Source organism: Gossypium raimondii, chromosome 8 (assembly GCF_025698545.1).
Source record: "Gossypium raimondii isolate GPD5lz chromosome 8, ASM2569854v1, whole genome shotgun sequence".
Classification (NCBI taxonomy): Eukaryota; Viridiplantae; Streptophyta; class Magnoliopsida; order Malvales; family Malvaceae; genus Gossypium; species Gossypium raimondii.
The window spans coordinates 38,657,465-38,674,799 of NC_068572.1; the positions used below are offsets into that span (position 1 = coordinate 38,657,465).

At 34.5% G+C, this 17,335-nt stretch overlaps 1 protein-coding gene across 1 annotated transcript; it reads left to right on the forward strand.

Annotated features, from left to right (window-relative positions):
* The first annotated feature begins 8,617 nt into the window (after positions 1-8,617).
* Positions 8,618-17,023, forward strand: LOC105791387 (E4 SUMO-protein ligase PIAL2). Its single transcript, XM_012619448.2, is given in 18 exon segments — positions 8,618-8,878; positions 9,578-9,650; positions 9,858-9,923; positions 10,529-10,594; positions 10,819-10,901; positions 11,458-11,509; positions 11,589-11,660; positions 11,822-11,889; positions 11,986-12,034; positions 12,141-12,225; positions 12,306-12,410; positions 12,521-12,575; positions 14,172-14,223; positions 15,032-15,148; positions 15,229-15,478; positions 15,584-15,978; positions 16,074-16,819; positions 16,821-17,023. Coding segments are annotated over 18 exon segments (2,526 nt in total). The 5' UTR covers positions 8,618-8,717; the 3' UTR covers positions 16,852-17,023.
* The last annotated feature ends 312 nt before the right edge of the window (positions 17,024-17,335 follow it).

Sequence of the window (17,335 nt, forward strand, 5' to 3'; positions counted from 1 at the left end):
AAATGTGGAAAACCAATTCCGAAAAATATTTTCCCCTATCAAACAGACCCTAAAATAAGTGTGATAGAATGTGATCCTCAAAACACAGTAAGCGGCTAATTCATTGGTTAACTCATCTAAAATATTAAAATAAAAAAATCCTTTTCAACTCATTTGTAAAAGATTTTAAAAAATTGGATAAAACGCAAAAATTATTTAAGATCCAAAAGAAAATAAATGGTTAAAAATTAACTTTTTCTTAAATATATTTTTAAATTTTAAAATTAGGACTAGATTGATGAATTTTGTAAATGTTGACGGTCAACTTTATTATTTTTAGAATTAAAATTAAAATGACAAATTTTGTAAACACTAAGGGATAAATTTGTTGACTTTTTATATTTATTATCAAATTGATAAAATATGTAAACATTAAAGGACTACTTTTGTTACTAAACCAATAAAAAACCCAATAAACATTTTAATTAAAATATTTAATTTTAAAAATTTTAGTGATTAAATAAAATTAATAATCCAAAAAATGAAAGACATAATTAAATAATTATTTTATAATTTATCTATAAAAATATTTTCAACATGATCATATTATCATTTAATAGATAAAATTTAATTAAAATATTAATTTATACGTTTCAAAAGTATAAAAATTAATTCACTTAATTTTCAATAAAAATGCGGAAATGCAATGTGTTGAGCAATTAGAATCGGTATAAATTAAAAATTTTAGCAAATCTACAAATTTTGGTACACTCTTTATTTTTAGCCTTGCAAATTGTGTTTTTTCTTTCTTTCCATATTCGGGGACCACATTCGCCAGTCTTTTGTTGGATCAAAGTCTAACATATGTTAATGTAAAATGAAACATGATATTTTCCCTGTTTCCTTCAATATCCAGATCTGTTCTTTGAGATTTTTCATTTCCTTTTCTCTTTGTGCAAGGTGAGAGAAAAAATCTTGGCCTGACGCTGCAGGTTCTCTGGCAACTTCTTTCAGCCTTTTTTGAAAAAGCTGAATAAGATCTTTAATCATCTTTAAATTTTCATCAACTCTGTTTTCAATTTTGGAGACTTTTGAATCAATTTGATTGACTTTCGAGTCTATTTTTCTCAAAATAGAATTTTGAACCAAAGCATTTTCTGTCTGCCAATTGAAAGTAGCTTCTGTTGCCGCTATCTTGGTTGGTTTTCCTTCTGGATCTGCTTGTAACTTTGAAGGAATTTTTGGAGCATGAATATACTCCTTGTTAGAAAATTCTTCAATAGGAGGAAAATCTTGATCATAAGAAGATGCTGGCTGATGCATGCATACTTCTTAACTTGTCTGAGATGGAGTTGAAGTCTGGGCTTGTTGGGAACAAGATTGAATCTGATTTTGTTTTTGAACCCATTTATTGATCCCTTTATAACATGGCTGCTTTAAAGGCTTGACCAACCATTTTTATTGGTCTTGAGGATCTTTCTTTGGTGGTAGGGGTGGTGGAGAAGACTGATGTTCAACTTCTAGCGGTTTTTTCAGCTTATCAATAGAATAATCAACAAGATAAAAAAAATTGCCATTATCCTCTCCCAGAGAACCAATATTTGGATCACCATTTATCCACCATTTGTAAAACTTAGATTGTGTTCATTTCTTGCGAGATTTTTTCTTGTGAGGCTTGTAAGTTTCATTATCCATGCCTGCAACCCATTCGTCAAAACTTAGCTCATGACACAGTTCACAGGAACACATAAGATCCCATGGACAATGCCTTGTAATAGGATCTTTAAAATAATATAGAGGTTTTCTATCTGCTTGAAAACTTTCTATAAGAGCTGACTCTGGTCCTGGACTTCCAGGTTGGAAAGGTTGCATCATCAACTGTGTTGGGAAGATTGGTGGTGTGGGTTGAGGTCTCAAAAAACTATGATCAAATTGAACTTCACTGGTTCCATCTGATTTGGTGATGATCTGACTTTTGGTTGATCTGATAGGTTGATCATGCTGGTGGATTTACTCATAGTTTGTTACCCTTTTTTTGGCAAAAGTTTCAACAACTCTTGCTTGGGCATTTGTTTTGGTACATGCATACAATGAGGCTCTTCTTTGGCATTGACAATAATGAGAAGGGAATCTTCAAAACCATGGTGTGACAGCTTAAAAGCGTGATCCTAAACCCAATACACTATCTGATAGTGAAAGGTCGCTATAACTGTTGATTCGACCAATTCAGCACCAATAATTTGGATCTGAACTTTTAACGCATCCAACAAGTTTGGATCTTGAAGGGACATGGTAAAATTAAGAAATAAAATTACCATCGCCATTCCTGAACTTAGAGTGGCTTCAACTGTCCCAATACAGGTGTCCTGATATCGTTTATATCTGGAATCCAACAGAACTATCCTGGACACAACTGGTTTCCCAGATGTTCTATGATAATTGAGAGCTAATCTGACTGCACCAAAATGGATATGTGAATATCCATGTTGTATCCAATCTTGTGGGAAATTAGAAGGAACTTCAAGAGTGACAAATTGTTATTCCTGACCTCTATAAATCAAATGCTTGTCGAACTTTGAGGACTGGATATACTCTCGAACATTCTTGCGACTGGTACTGATTAATGACTTAATATTTTGTATTAGGGAATAACTAGGTTTTTGCTAGGTAGAGTATGGATTTATAAGTGGTAAGTCTGTTGCTTGAACATTTTCTTCCTCTGTAAAGTAAGTAACCTCATAATGAGGATATTTTCTTTGCAGAGTGAGATTTTAAAGGGAAAGAATGTAAAGAAATTTGTGCTTTTGAAGTAGAAGGTCTAGAACTCATATATTGAGAAAATCTCTTTCTTTTCAACTAGGCTTCTCAATAAAAGAAAATCTTGGAGCGTTGGCTCAGATACCAGATTGTATATGGGATTCAAGGCGGGATATCAGAAATTAATGGATTTAACAACAAGTATGCTATGCCACAAATAGGGCATTTCTCCCATTTGGCCACAAAATAGGCACTACCTTTTTAAACTATTTCCTGCAATCAGACAGCTGAATACTCCACCTTTATCTGGAAACCAAAAAATAATATTCCCTCCTCCTGAAGAAAAGAAAAAACCCAGTACCTATGATGTGTTTTTACAAATAAAGGCTCAGAAAGAAGCAGAAAAAAAGAGGCAAAGGAAAGAAAAAGGAAAAAAGAAAAGGCTTTGAGAAAAAGACCTGTTGAAGAAGAACGTACAGAAAAAAGTCCTTTTCCACCTAAGCAGGTATCAAAATCATTGATGATTTAGAAGGAAAAACTTTCTGATAGTAATCCTTTATCAAATTTTTTGAAGGATTACAATCAAGAAATGCTTCTAAAGATATTTGTTTTACAAGAACCTGAAGAATCTCCTATTGAAGAATCATCTTCATCAGAATCTACTTCAGAAGATTCTAAGTCTTCAGATGTTAATTCTAATCTACAAGTAATGGCCACAACTCAACCAAATGTAAAAGTTGAAATGTCAGATGATGAAGAAATGAGTGAAGCAGTTGAACCTTCAAATCCAAGAACTTCACCTCATGTTTCGGGTGGAAAGATGATTTTCACTCTAGATGATATTCCAACAAACAAATGGCCAAAAAGACTGCAAGAATTCCATGCTTGGTTAGAAACCAAAAGGTTGACAGAAGAAAGTCATTATAACATCTTGATGGAATTTATTTCCAGATTCGTAGAAATGCTAAAAGACTGGTGGAATTCTATAAGCCAAGAATATCAAATGCAATTTTTAGTGTTAACAGAACTATCACAAGTAATCAGGATTATTCATAATCACTTTATTGGAAGTCCTGAAGATCTGCTAACTCTAAAAAAAAAGAGAATTTTTTAAAAGATGTTGTTCATACAAAAGAAGAGATTTGTCAAAGTATTTTTATGCAATGACTAAACTCTTTTGCGCCCTTGGGTTAGATCCAAGTCTCAAACAAGCAGTGCTTGCATCCATACCTGATCCACTCCAAGTGGCAGTCAATCACAGGTTATAAAGACAAGGTAAAAAATCATCAATTTAACTATTGGAGAAATCCAGCAAGAGACTTATCTCTTGAAGACTTGTGCAACAGAAGAAAAGTCTTTAAGGATTATCTTCATGGTGATAGGATGTTAGACAAGGCCTGTGATGATTCTTATCTTAAAATTAAATGTGGCAAAGGCAAATCTTGTTATTGCCCTACAAAAAAAAAGAGACATTTCAGAAGATTGAAAAAGTTTTCTCCAAAGATACCTAGAAATAAAAAATTTAGATGGAGATTTTTTAAAAAGAAAATATCTTCCAAAGGAGCTAAATCAACTTGTTGTTACATCTGCAATCAAAAAGGACATTTTGCAAAATCATGCTCCAACAACAAAAAAAGAGCAAAAATGATCCAGCAGATATAACAAGAATCTGGAATAAAGATCGGAAAAGATGATGATCTTGAGTCTCTATTTTCCATTGATGAGGAGCCAAATTAGCAGTCACTATATGCAATTCAAAGTCTTGAATATAGTGACTCTAAGTTTTCATCAAGTGAGATATACATGATGCAGTCCTAGATACTCTCAAAAACCCAGGTTTCTGTTCCTCATAATCTAGTTACGATCTATCTTGATAAATACAATAAAGCCTATTACTGTTATTGCTTTTATTAATACTGGAGAGCAGCAGAAACAATCATGAATCCAGAAATTTTACCATCAGAATGGTGGAAACCACACCTTTGTTATTTCAACTCTGTAGCAGGCAAAGTATTTGTAACATATTTGGTGCGCAAACCCATTAAAATTCAGTTTTTTCCAATATGTTCTGTGACTACAACAGTTTTAGGGTCAAAACTTCCTGGTAAAGATCTTGTTGTTGGTTTTGATCTCTATACAAAAGCCAAACAATTAAGAATCTTGCTTGAAGGACTAAGGTATAAACAAATGTTTAAACCTTTTGTCCAAATCCCTAAATTGTTCATAGTACACTCAGAAAAGATCTAAGAAGTTGTTGAAGAATTGAAGGAAAGATCTTGTGCAGACTTTCATTCAGAATTTCTTCAGAAATGTGAAAATCCATTATGGAAAAATTCTAAATTTTTTTTATCAAACTTCCTTTTAAAAGGAACGAAGATATCAATCTTACCAGAGCTAGTCACACTGGAATGAATCCAAAACATCAGAAACTAGCAGAGGAAGAATGTCAGCAGTTGCAACAACAAGGATTGATTGAAGTTTCAAATTCACAATGGGCATGTGAAGCTTTTCATGTCAACAAAATATCAAAACAAGAGAGAGGAAAATTGAGGCTAGTAATTAATTATCAGCCTCTTAATCATTTTCTTCAAGATGATAAGTTTCCTTTGCCCAACAGAAATTTGCTATTCTCCAGTCTAGCAAAGGAAAAAGTTTTCTCCAAGTTTAATTTGAAAGCAAGATTTTGGCAGCTGGGCATAGATCTAGAAGACAGGCCTAAAACGGGTTTCTTCATCCCAAATAAACATTTTCAATGGACAGTAATGCCTTTTGGGCTTAAAACTGCTCCATCACTGTTTTAGAAGGCTATGATAAAGATTTTTCAGCCTATTATGGATCAAGCCATGATTTATATAGATGATATCCTTCTTTACAACCCAGATCAAGAACAACATGCCAATCTCTTGGCTCGATTCAAGCAGAGAGTCCTTCAATATGGAATCATGATATCAGAAAAGAAAATGCAGATTGATAGAGAAGAAATAGAATTCCTTGGTATGAATCTTAAAGATGGAAAATATCAGCCTGGTAAACATATTGCAGAAGAATTGCAAAAATTTCCAGATAAAAATCTATCCAAGAAGCAAGTTCAACAATTCTTAGGAATTGTAAATTATCTCAGATATTTTATTCAAAAAATCTCTAAATTAACAAATCCTTTAAGAAAAATGTTGAAAAAAGATTCTCCTCCATGGAATGCCAGACAAACCCAAGCAGACAAAAAGTTGAAAGAAGAGCTACAGAATTTGCCTCATTTACAGATTCCATCAGAAGGCAAAAGAATCTTGTAGATAGACGCAAGTGATAAATACTGGGGAGCTGTACTTTTTGAAGAAAGAAATGATAAAAGACAGTTGTGTGGCTATAAAAGTGGAAGATTCACCAATGCTGAGATCCATTACCACTCCACTTTTAAAGAAATCCTTGCAGTAAAAAAAGGTATATCTAAATTTGAATTTCATCTTATAGGAAATCATTTTCTTGTTGAAATGGACATGTCCTCATTTTCTAAAATGCTAAAATTCAAACAAAAGGATATACCCCATCCTCAACTGCTTAGATGGTCAGAATGGTTTTCCAAATATTCTTTTGATGTTAAACACATTAAAGGAAAAACCAATGTTCTTGCTGATATTCTATCAAGACCCTCTGAAAATTTCATGATAAAGCCTTCACCATCAAAATCCAAGAAAATTCAACCTCCACCTTCTTCTTTTTCTATACCTGATCTTCCAAATTCACACCCAGAACATCCTCCAGAAGTGTTGAGTTTAATAATGGAAAAAATATTTCACAAGGAGGCCAGAAATATGATGCTTTCTTACCAGCTGAGTATCTTTCGAGATTTTGGCGGGCTATTTCTTAAACCATTGGGACTTCACCCAGAATATCCATTCATTCATCCACTTAAAATTCAATTCACTGAATTCCCTGATGTATTAAAATGGATGATGTGGTATTTGACACACCTGTTTCATATTGGGGTAGAATTCTTCATTGAAGATCTTTTACATTTTCTGACTATGGCTGTCTAAGATGAAATTAGTCTGGAGATGAAAAATTTAGCCATTTTCTTCAAATGGTTTTATCCTTTAGAACAATGGATTGACATGATCATGAACGAGCAGCTCAAAGATACCAGGGCCCTATATATTGTGATTATCTTTTTACAAGCCTCAGTATTTTACGCAAAACGGTTCAGCAATACAATTAGGCTCATTCCCTAGTGCTTGGATACATAGAACATATTTTTCAGAGGTTAGTTCAAATCCTTATAATTATAAGGATTTACAAAAATATTTGTGCCAGGTAAATAGAATTATTCCAGCAGATATATAGCCTCTATGAGATACATTAGCACCATGGGACATAAAGATTGAACAACCGACACCTTATCAAGAACAGTTGAAGAAGGTATTAGAAGAATACCAGTCAAACATACCAGATCCAAAAGAATGGTCCCAAGACTATCCATGGTTTTCTAGCAATGCCATAGAAAGCACGCCAGCTTGGACTAATTCGCAGGAAAAGACATCAGCTATGGATGAGGAAGACAATTTTGACAACTTACGTGATGGTCTTGAACAATAGATTGAACAGATGGAGATAAAGTGCTACAAAGCTAAAGAAGAAAAAACAAAGATGATAGAAGAACTGAACCTCACTTCTGATATTAGCACAAACTATGAAAGTGACTAGACAAGATTAAATGTTTTACTATTTTGTATGAAAAGAATGTTTGTTTTTTATATGAGTCATGAAAGTAGGCTTGTTTCTTATGTAAAAGTATAAGTAAAAAAAGTAGGTTTAAAAGATTGAGTCAAAAAGTATATTTGTTTTTTATATGAGTCATACAAGTAGTTTATGTAAAAGAGATTCCTCCTTATCAGGTTTGTCTGTAAAAATTAGGATAAGTCCATAAAACTTCTCTAGAAAAAGATTTTCCTTATATAAGGGGAAACAATCTTCAGTTGTAATCAATCGAGGATTCTTTAAATAAAATACGAGTGTGTTTTTAAAAAAAACATGTCTTTTTAAATATTTTCCGTTCTTTTTCTGATCAACATAGGTCAATCTTTAAAAGAAAATCCCCCGTGAGTTTAATTGTATGCTCTGTGCTTGCCATACAATGGATCGTGCACAACATAAATTAAACTTAGACCATGGGTGCTAATTGGTATTGGATTTGAGGAAGTAGTCAGAATTAATGGTTTGACAACTAAAAGGCAGTGCGCGTTTTGTGGCCAAAGAGGAGAAAGGCCTTATTTGTGGCATAGCATACTTGGGTTGAAGTCGAATTTTAATAAAATTTTAAGGTTGATTATTAGATTCGGGTTCTGTCTGACCCGAAAAATAGATTAAAATTTTCGTCTAAACTCAATCCAGATAAAAATATAAAAATTCAGACTTGATCTGTATTAATTTATTTTAATTTTATTTTTTATATAAAAAATTAAAAAATATAATATTCCAAATACACTACAAATGTTAAAATAAATGTTTCCCAATAAATTGAAAATAAATTAAAAAATATTTATACTTAAATAATAGTAAGTTAAGTAAAACTTCACAAGTAAATACTTTTAAAACAATAGCAAGATGATAGTGAAAATGATAGCAAAATAATGTCAAGAAATGAAAAACAGCAGCAAAACATAAAAAATTAACAATAAGTTCTTTTTATTGAAAATTTGGGTTGAGCTGAATTTGAACCAAAAGCCTTACCCAAAATACCTATTTTTTAAATCACCCTTTTATTTACTTTTCAAATTCATTTTTTGAATATATATTTTTAATAAAATCCTTTTATTTTTGGGCGAGCCCTTCGAGCCAGCGGCTCAGGACATACAACTCTACCTATATATAATAATATTTTATCCCGATGGATCCAAATTCAAAATTCGATTGAGAGAAGCGAACATAAGAAGCTGTTTAGTTCTTCTTTTCACTTTTTCCGTCGTTACCCTTGGGAGAACAGACAAATGACGGCGGTCCCGCCGGTGGCCTCGGGGCAGCCAATATCGGCGTCTGTGGTGAATTCGTTTCGAGTGGCGGCCGTAGCTGAGCGCTTGGCTACTCATACTCAGCCTGGTAGACAGCCTCAAAGCTCGGAGTTCTTCAGCCTGTGCCTCTCTCTCGCCAGGCACGTTTCTTATTTATATTAACATATATATTTTTTGTCCTACCAAAAAAGGATGCTTCCATATCTTTACATTGTTGTCTGTTGCTTGATTTTGCTTTCGTTAACTGTCGAACACGGGTATGCCTGTTCTAATTTTATAAGTTCTTCATATATTTGGGAATGATACCCATATTTGCATCTGAGTGTACTCGGATTAAAATGTTCAATATGGATGTTTTAGAGAAAATAAAACTCCGGGTAACTTAGGTTTTAATTTGTGCAATTTAGTGAAGTTTGGTTAGAGATTCAATTATTTTGGTTTTGAAGTTGCGTGTTTTCTTGAACGAATGTGGACTGTAATTTATCATTTCAGATCTCTTTTCATCCCTAAAAGTGCTTTAATTTTCCATTTTTTATTGTGTGTTTTCAAAAAAAAAAAAAGAAAGGTTCTTGAGAGTTGTGTTTTCGCATTTGGTTTGTAAGCTATGCGTGAGTGGTGATTATGGACTAGGAGAATTTAAGCTTTGATGTTTTTCTTTTGTTCAAATATTGAAAATGGAGTTTATTTTTGCATTAGTGATTGTTTCAATTTTGTTTTGAATTTAGCTCTGTATGTGAGTTCATGCCTTGTTCCACTGTCCCATATTATTTGATTCCACTTGAATACGATTTGATATATTCTTACTTTTGATTTCATAATTATTTGTTTGAATTGTGCAGAGGCATTGATTATGCAATTGCCAACAATGAGGTTCCTGCTAAAGCGCAAGAATTACCTCTATTGTTGAAGCAGGTATGGCTTAAGTTGTACTCCCGCAGATGTTATTATTTAATTATATTGACCTTTACCTATTTTTGTTGCAAGCACCACTTGTAGATTTTTTTACTCCTTCCATCTGATGATAACTGTTCTCATATCAGCTACAAACGGAATTGGAGTATTATGTTTATGTCTTTGCAAATAATATGTATATCACCTATATGTTTCTCTGCTTTATAGATATGTCAACACAGAAATGACCTCTTCTTACAAGCAGCTATTATGGTGTTGATGATATCAGTAAAGGTACTTCTGAATACTTTCATCTAGATAGATCCCTGTTGTCTAGTTGTGTGATCACCTGAACCTCATCAGTACCTTAAATTGTTGTCTACATCTGTGTATTTGTTGCACATTGGAGCTACTTTGATCTGAAGTTTATTCCTTTGATAGTTGTATTTAACATTGCACTTAGCCAACAATATAGTATAGTATCCTCTGTATTTGTTTTTTTTCCCCATATCATTGGTTCCTGCAATTTAAAGCAAGATAGGATGCCTGATTTAGCTGACTTGTTTGGTTTTAACTCTTTCTTTCTCAGAATTCTGGTGTGTCATCTATTATAGATTTATAGTATTTTTAGATGTTCACATCAATTGAGCTTTCTTCTATTAAAAATTTGTGTTGCTTGTGTATGAATGGCTGCATGCCTGTATTTGCATATGGTATCTAAGTTTAGTGGAAGATTATTCTACTTGATTTTCCTTAAATCCTATCTTAAGTATTTTCTCATGTCACTTAGCATGTCATTATTTTTTCAACACCTAGTGATCTATTAACATGTCTTGAACTAACGACTATCTATTTAAAACTGAAGATAACTTCTTGATGACTTTTTATGTACATGATAGAATGCCTGTAAAATGAGCTGGTTCTCGGATGGAGAGAGTCGAGAACTTTTAACTCTTGCCAATGAGGTTTGATTCCTAGCTAATGCTTTTGTTCTCTCTCTTTCTATTTGTCTGTTGACTGTTAGTTTTTTAATTTTGCTGCATAATACATGGTTTCTGCCTGAGCCATTGTAGAAGTTTGAACCTCTCACCTTGGGCCCTATAAACACTTCTTTACCCAGTTGGTGGCAACTCCCTTTATTGATATGTAACCGTTTGTGTTGCTAATTGTAGTTTCTCTGCATATCTAGGTGGGCAGTTGCTTTTGCATCCCAGGCGTTATTAACAATGAACTGGATGGTTCACTTTCAACTATTTTGGAAGTTATGTCAAGGTAGGCACTTTTATTGTTCATATTTATTTGCATGAACAATGATATTTCTATTTCCATGTTTAATGTTTTGGTCGAAATGATACTTGCCTAGAAATGATGAGTTCCAGTTTGGGCACAATAGGAAAGTACATTAATTTTAAATTCTAGTTTCTGTCCAAGAAATTTGACTTGGATATCATGTGGTGATACTGGCATGATATGTAGCTGAAGCCAAGTTTTCTCTTTGGTTTTTCTCTCCGTCTTTCCTTATTGCCATGAGCATGGTAGGTGCCATTATTGTTTTAATAATTATACAATGGCATTTTATGCCATTGTTGTCTGTTGAATCTGTAGTGGTGTTTTTAATATAGGTATACTTGCTTGTATTTGTATACATATGTGCTCCAGCTGTGGGTAAAGAAGTGTTAGGTTGCCCATTGCCAATCTCCTAAAGTTTCATTTGTTGCTTGTCACACTCACTCGTTATAAGAACATCTCTTTAGATTTGGATGTTTAAGTTTTATATTTTTTACTGCTACTGTTTCTTAATGATTAGATAATAAACCTACCTTTTCAGGTTCTATCCATTAATGAAGATGGGGCAGATACTTGCTTCTCTTGAAGCTAAGGTATTTTCTTCAATCATTTTAGACAGTATTGTTATAATACTTATTTAGCATGTTTTAATCTTGTTTGTTTGCATTGTAGCCTGGATACGGGGCGCTCGTGGTTGATTTCCATATATCAAAGAATATGACACACTCTCCTCAGGAGAAAATTGTAACCACTTTACTATCTAATTGATACAGCCAGTTATTGGATTTTCCTTACTTGACTATTTGCTGTTTCTGCAGTTCTTTTCCTTGAGATTAAAATTGAAAACATTGATTGTTGAAATTTTCCTCTGTCTCACTCTATTTTCCCTTCTGTTTCTCTTGCAGAGGTTATTTGTAGCTCAAAAAGATAACGTAGAGACATCTGCTTGCATTATAAGTCCACAACTAGTGAGGTATGAATTGTTTTCTGTTACCCTTTCCTCTCTTTTTAATGTTTCATTGCTCACGTTGGATCTTTTCTGATTTATATATTTTTTGAACTTCTGCAGCTTTCTGTTAAATGGAAAGGGAGTGGAGAGAAGAACAAATGTTTTAATGGTTCGCTTTCTGTTCCATTATTTTATTTATTGATTATTTTTGTGTAAAGACTGATATAGATGCAGATTCTGTCATCAATGCTTTACTTCTCTGTCTTCTGTATCAGGATATGGGACCTCAGATGCCAACAAATGTGACTGCAATGTTGAAATATGGGACTAATCTTCTCCAAGCTGTGGGCCAGTTTAGCGGTATGACATGAGCATGTCCTTTTTTTTCCCCTAAACATCCTAATTTTATCGAGCTTGCTGACAGACTAATATTGTAAAAGGTCATTATCTCATTGTTGTTGCCTTCATGGGTATGGAGGAGTCATCACCTGACGCTTCCACACTGCCAGATTATGTTCAGTCTGGTGATTTTGCACCAGATTCAGGTATGCATGAGTACAAATAATAGAGAAATTATGTTCCATCCCAATGATGATTTCATCCTGTTATGATGAGTTTTGGGTTGTTTTTTTTTTTTGCTCTTCTTTTGGTACAGAAGATTCTGATTTAATTGAAGGGCCATCACGGATCTCACTCAAGTGTCCCATAAGGTAAGCCACGCTAGTTTTTCCCTTGTTATACTGGAATTTTCCCTTCGTGCAATTGCACATGAATCATTCTACACCAGTAACATCTAAAGCCCCCATCTAACTATTATCTCAAAGGACACTTGCTCGCTCCTAGTTTTACTACAAAATATTCCCCATGGACCATCCATAATGGTAGTGAACATTTAATTGCAATTTGGAAGTGATATAGTTAACATATAATTTAAAAACCTATTGAAATTAAAATTTTCTGATCGTAAGAATCTAATCTAGCTAAACAATGTAGTAAACAATTTTTATTAAAGGTTATATGAACAATTTCTTGGAGGAAGTAAAAGGAATCAAAATAAAATGGAAGAAGTAACTAGAATATTTTGTCACTTTTTTTTTGACAAAAAGAGGCACATAATTCCTAATGAAAGAAAATATAAGAAATTATTATAGGAACTAACTTGTTATAATTCTTTCTTATTCCTTTCCTTTTGTCTATTGTCTTTCATCTTTTTCTTTCCTCTCTCCTCATTTGCACAGTACATTTTCCAGAAAAAATGGCTGCAACTGAAACCCAATGTCTAACCAACTTGCAGACCACCTGAGATAAATTTCTAACAAAAAGAACAGAAAGTACATGAATTAACAAAATTATAACGTTTGACTGCAAACAATAACTTAAACCTTACAAAATTTCACAGTAAGAACCCTAAAAGGGTCTATCTTAAAAAGCTTGACCTAGGTCAGATTTCTTCTCATTTTGTGTCTATTAGGTTGTACATGCTAAGAGTGAAAGCCAGTACTCTAGTAAATTGGTTGCTGCCCCAAGTGATTCAATTCAATCCCTTCAACAACACATTAAGCACCAAAGCCATTACACCATCACTTTCATTGAGACTTTTTTGTTGTTAGTCTCTAAATTGTTCACCTTGATACAAAAACGGATGAAAGGAAGGATGGGTGATATAGATGGAGGCGGGTCAGGATGTAGAAACTGGAAAGAGAGAATCGATGGCTGTGGCTAGGGGGTGGGGGGGGGGGCAGAGAGAGGAATATATGACAATCTAGGATTTTAATCTTTGTTAACTCTTTCATAACAACTTTGGATGGTGCTAGGGGGAAATAATGCAATTGGTTAGATTATTGGTTTTAAATGAAATTTTAAAAGCATTACCACAGAGCATGGAAATTTATTGTAATTCATATATTTTGTTACTGGGGCAGAGGGCTTTCTATCAATATGATCAAAATAAATGTCATGGTTGATAGTTGCACATGCCGTTTATTAATGCCCTCTCTCTCTCTAGATGTAAAAGTTGAAAACATATTTGAAATGTTGGTCTCATCTTTTACCTTATTTTGCATTTATGTAATTATATCCTACTGTTTTTCTGTCTTCCCGAAATTTTGAGTGCATCAAATTCATTACTTCTTTCTTCATTATTCTATTTTGGTTCTGGTGTTCTTTGGATTTTTTTTTTTTAATCTTTATAAGTGGTTCATGAAATTTGTTTTTCTTGAGGACAAAGAGCTGCTAATTCATCTTAACATTATAATTCAATTTACATACTGAAGTTCTGTTAATTGACTCTCTTTATCTTCCAACAGCCGAACACGCATCAAAACTCCTGTCAAAGGGCATGCATGTAAGCATCTTCAGGTGAGTTTTTCTTGAGGTGTTTTGCATGTTGTGGCACTTGTTGAAGAAATTTTATATTAGTTTCCCTAATTGTTCACTAAATTCTGAATTCCTTTTGGTGAATGTTAATCCTTAAGGTTAATCCTTTAAAACTTTTGCTTTGATTCCTCTGCCTGCCAACTTTTATCATTGTCGCATTGCTTTAATTTTTTCCTGTTCTCAAATTGAAAAGCCTGGTTTAAAATCTATACTTGTAATGTAAAGTTGGTTCTTAGTTTTTTTTTTTTTTGGTTAAAATATGGCATAAGTCCCTATACTCTTTACAAATTTGGAATTTAGTCCCTGTACTTTTGTTTTTAGGAATTTAGTCTTTATACTTTTCAGATCTCAAAATTCAGGTTCAATTGTTACCATTATTAAAATTATTTTGTTAAATTCATATTCATTACAAGGTCATTTTTTTATTTACATGGCTACCAAGTGAGTATTTTTAATTTCAAAATGTTACATCAACAAATTTAACCGAAAAAAATTTAACTGTGTTAACAGTTGAACTTGAATTTTGAAATCTGAAAAGTGAGGGAGTAAATTCTTGGAAATATAAGTATGGGGACTAAATTCTAAATTTATGAAGGGTACAGGGACTTATGGAATATTATAACCTTTTTTTCCTCTCTTTTTTTGGTTGAGAGGGGACTTCACAGGGTTCTAAATTACTATAATATATTAATTAGATAAATACGTTACTTCAAGAAAAGTCTTGTTGCTATTCACACGGTGATCTAACTCTTGTTCCTTCTGTTTATAATGTTAATTTGATTTGCTGTAGTGCTTTGATTTCAATAACTATGTTAACATAAACTCTAGAAGACCATCCTGGCGCTGCCCACATTGCAATCAACATGTATGCTACACTAACATCCGTGTTGATCAAAATATGGTTAAGGCAAGTTGCTACAGAGTTTTCTTTGCTCTTCTGTAATCTCTTCTTGTTTCACTTATTTTAAAGCTTTGGTCTGTTATCAGGTGCTGAAAGAGGTAGCAGAGGATGTGTCTGATGTGATCATCTCTGCAGATGGATCATGGAAAGCCGTGATGGAAAATGATGATGACGTAGATGAGTTGCATGGTAATACCCTTAATTGCCAAAAAGATGGGTCTGAGCGGCCAGAATCTGCTACGGGCGTTCCCATGGTTCTGGATCTTACTCAGACTGTGGATGCAATGGAAACTATCGAAACTGAAGACAGGAAGCCTCCTGTGGCTACTCTTCAAAGTTTGTGTGCTGCTCCAAATTTAACCCTAACACCGGAATTGATTAATTTAGCTGGAGCTAATCAAAATGTTATGGACGATGATTTTTGGTCTGTACTTTACTCAGGTCATGGGTCTGGCACCTCTACTTCTAGGACAGATACCCAAGTTGGTGGCACTGAGTCTACGCGAAATTTTACAGTATCACCAGTATTTTCTGATGCTGTCTCTCCAGCACCCAATCGAGCTGATGCTCATGGTAATGCTAATCTTGCAACACCTGGGATTCAAAATCAAGTTGCTACTGCAAATAATTTGCCGTTACATCCTTCACAAGTGACAAATTCAATGTCAAATCATGAATATGGAAGTTTGCAGAACATACCTAGACATGTAAGCAGATCATCAATTGCAGTTCAGGCCCTCCCAGCAATGTCTCAGACTCAGACACCAACACAACAGAGATCAAGTAATAGTGTGAATACTAAGAACACAACCAGCTCTGCGCGTATTCCACATCAGGTGCTAGATATGGCTTCATTTTCATTTTACCATCACTCAGTTTTGTTACATTATTATTGTCGTCGTTTTCATGCTGGATTTTGTTTAATTTCTAGATGCAGAGTAGGATTCAGCAAGAACGATCATTTGTTCCTGCCCGGCCAGTTCAACAAGTTGGTGCTGCAGCTCCAAGTCAACTCCCTGGTCCATACAGACCTCCTGGGTTTCGGGCTGAATACCAGAACCCACACCTGCAGCAAGCACTGAACACGAGGTTGTCCCAACCCAGGAGCCCATCTCCAGGCCTGATTCGGTCACCATCTCCTATACTACGGGCACAGGCTCAACAAGGAGCTGCACAAGTTGGGGTAGGCTACACAGCAGGCAATGTGAATAGCAATCCTACCAGATTTATGGCTGCTTCCCAGAGAACCACCCAAATGGCTAGACAGCCACCGATGGTGGCAGTTCAAACTCAAACACCAAGAGCAGCATCTTCTTATCCTGGAAATGTTGATGGGAGTAGGGCTTCAGCCGTGGAGCAGAGATTGAACATGGGTGGAGTAGCACCTGCAGCTTCAAGACCTGATACGTCAGCTGATTTGGCATCTGAGCAGAACTGGCGACCTACAGGACGAATGCGTGGAAGCCTCACAGGTCGAGTATATTCTGAATCTCTTAGCCAGATGATGATTCAACCCACCCAGTCAACACAAGCTGCGAGGCCACAAACAAATATAACATCTCCACCTAGTGTTCCACCACATCTGCAGGCGTTTCTTGCAAATAGCAGGAATCCTGTTACCCCTCAAATGCGAAACAATGCAACAACTGAAACCACAGCCACAAATGGTGGTTCGGGTCCTGCCAGATAGGTCTAGTGGGATGCATTAGTCTTGACTTAGCTGTATGTAGGAGTAATGAATATGATGAAGCTGTAAATACAAATATTTATGTCCAATTTTGTGCATCACTGATATTGTTGTACAGTTCCTCCCTGGGCTTAGAGTGAGAGTTCAGCTTCCCCTGTATTTGGTTTTAATCAAGTCTAGATTTTTAAGCTTTATCAGCTTCTGTTTTCTTGGTCTGTGAATTTTGCATTTTGTGAATAGTGTCTGTGTACTTGTTGCAGATACAATTCCAGTTGGTAAATTATCATGTTGGTTTGAGCTTAAAATTAAACTTAATAATTTGTATGTGAACTATGGGCATTTAGGGCCAGCACGTCTGGGACCTGGGTTGGTAGTACATTCTTTAATTAGACCAGCCCAATCATGATGATAACCCGAAAGCCCCACTGGGTTTGACCCGTACAAAGAGGTTCATTAAAGGATTGCCATTTTTCTTTATAAATATTTTATGAAAGTTACGGGTAAAT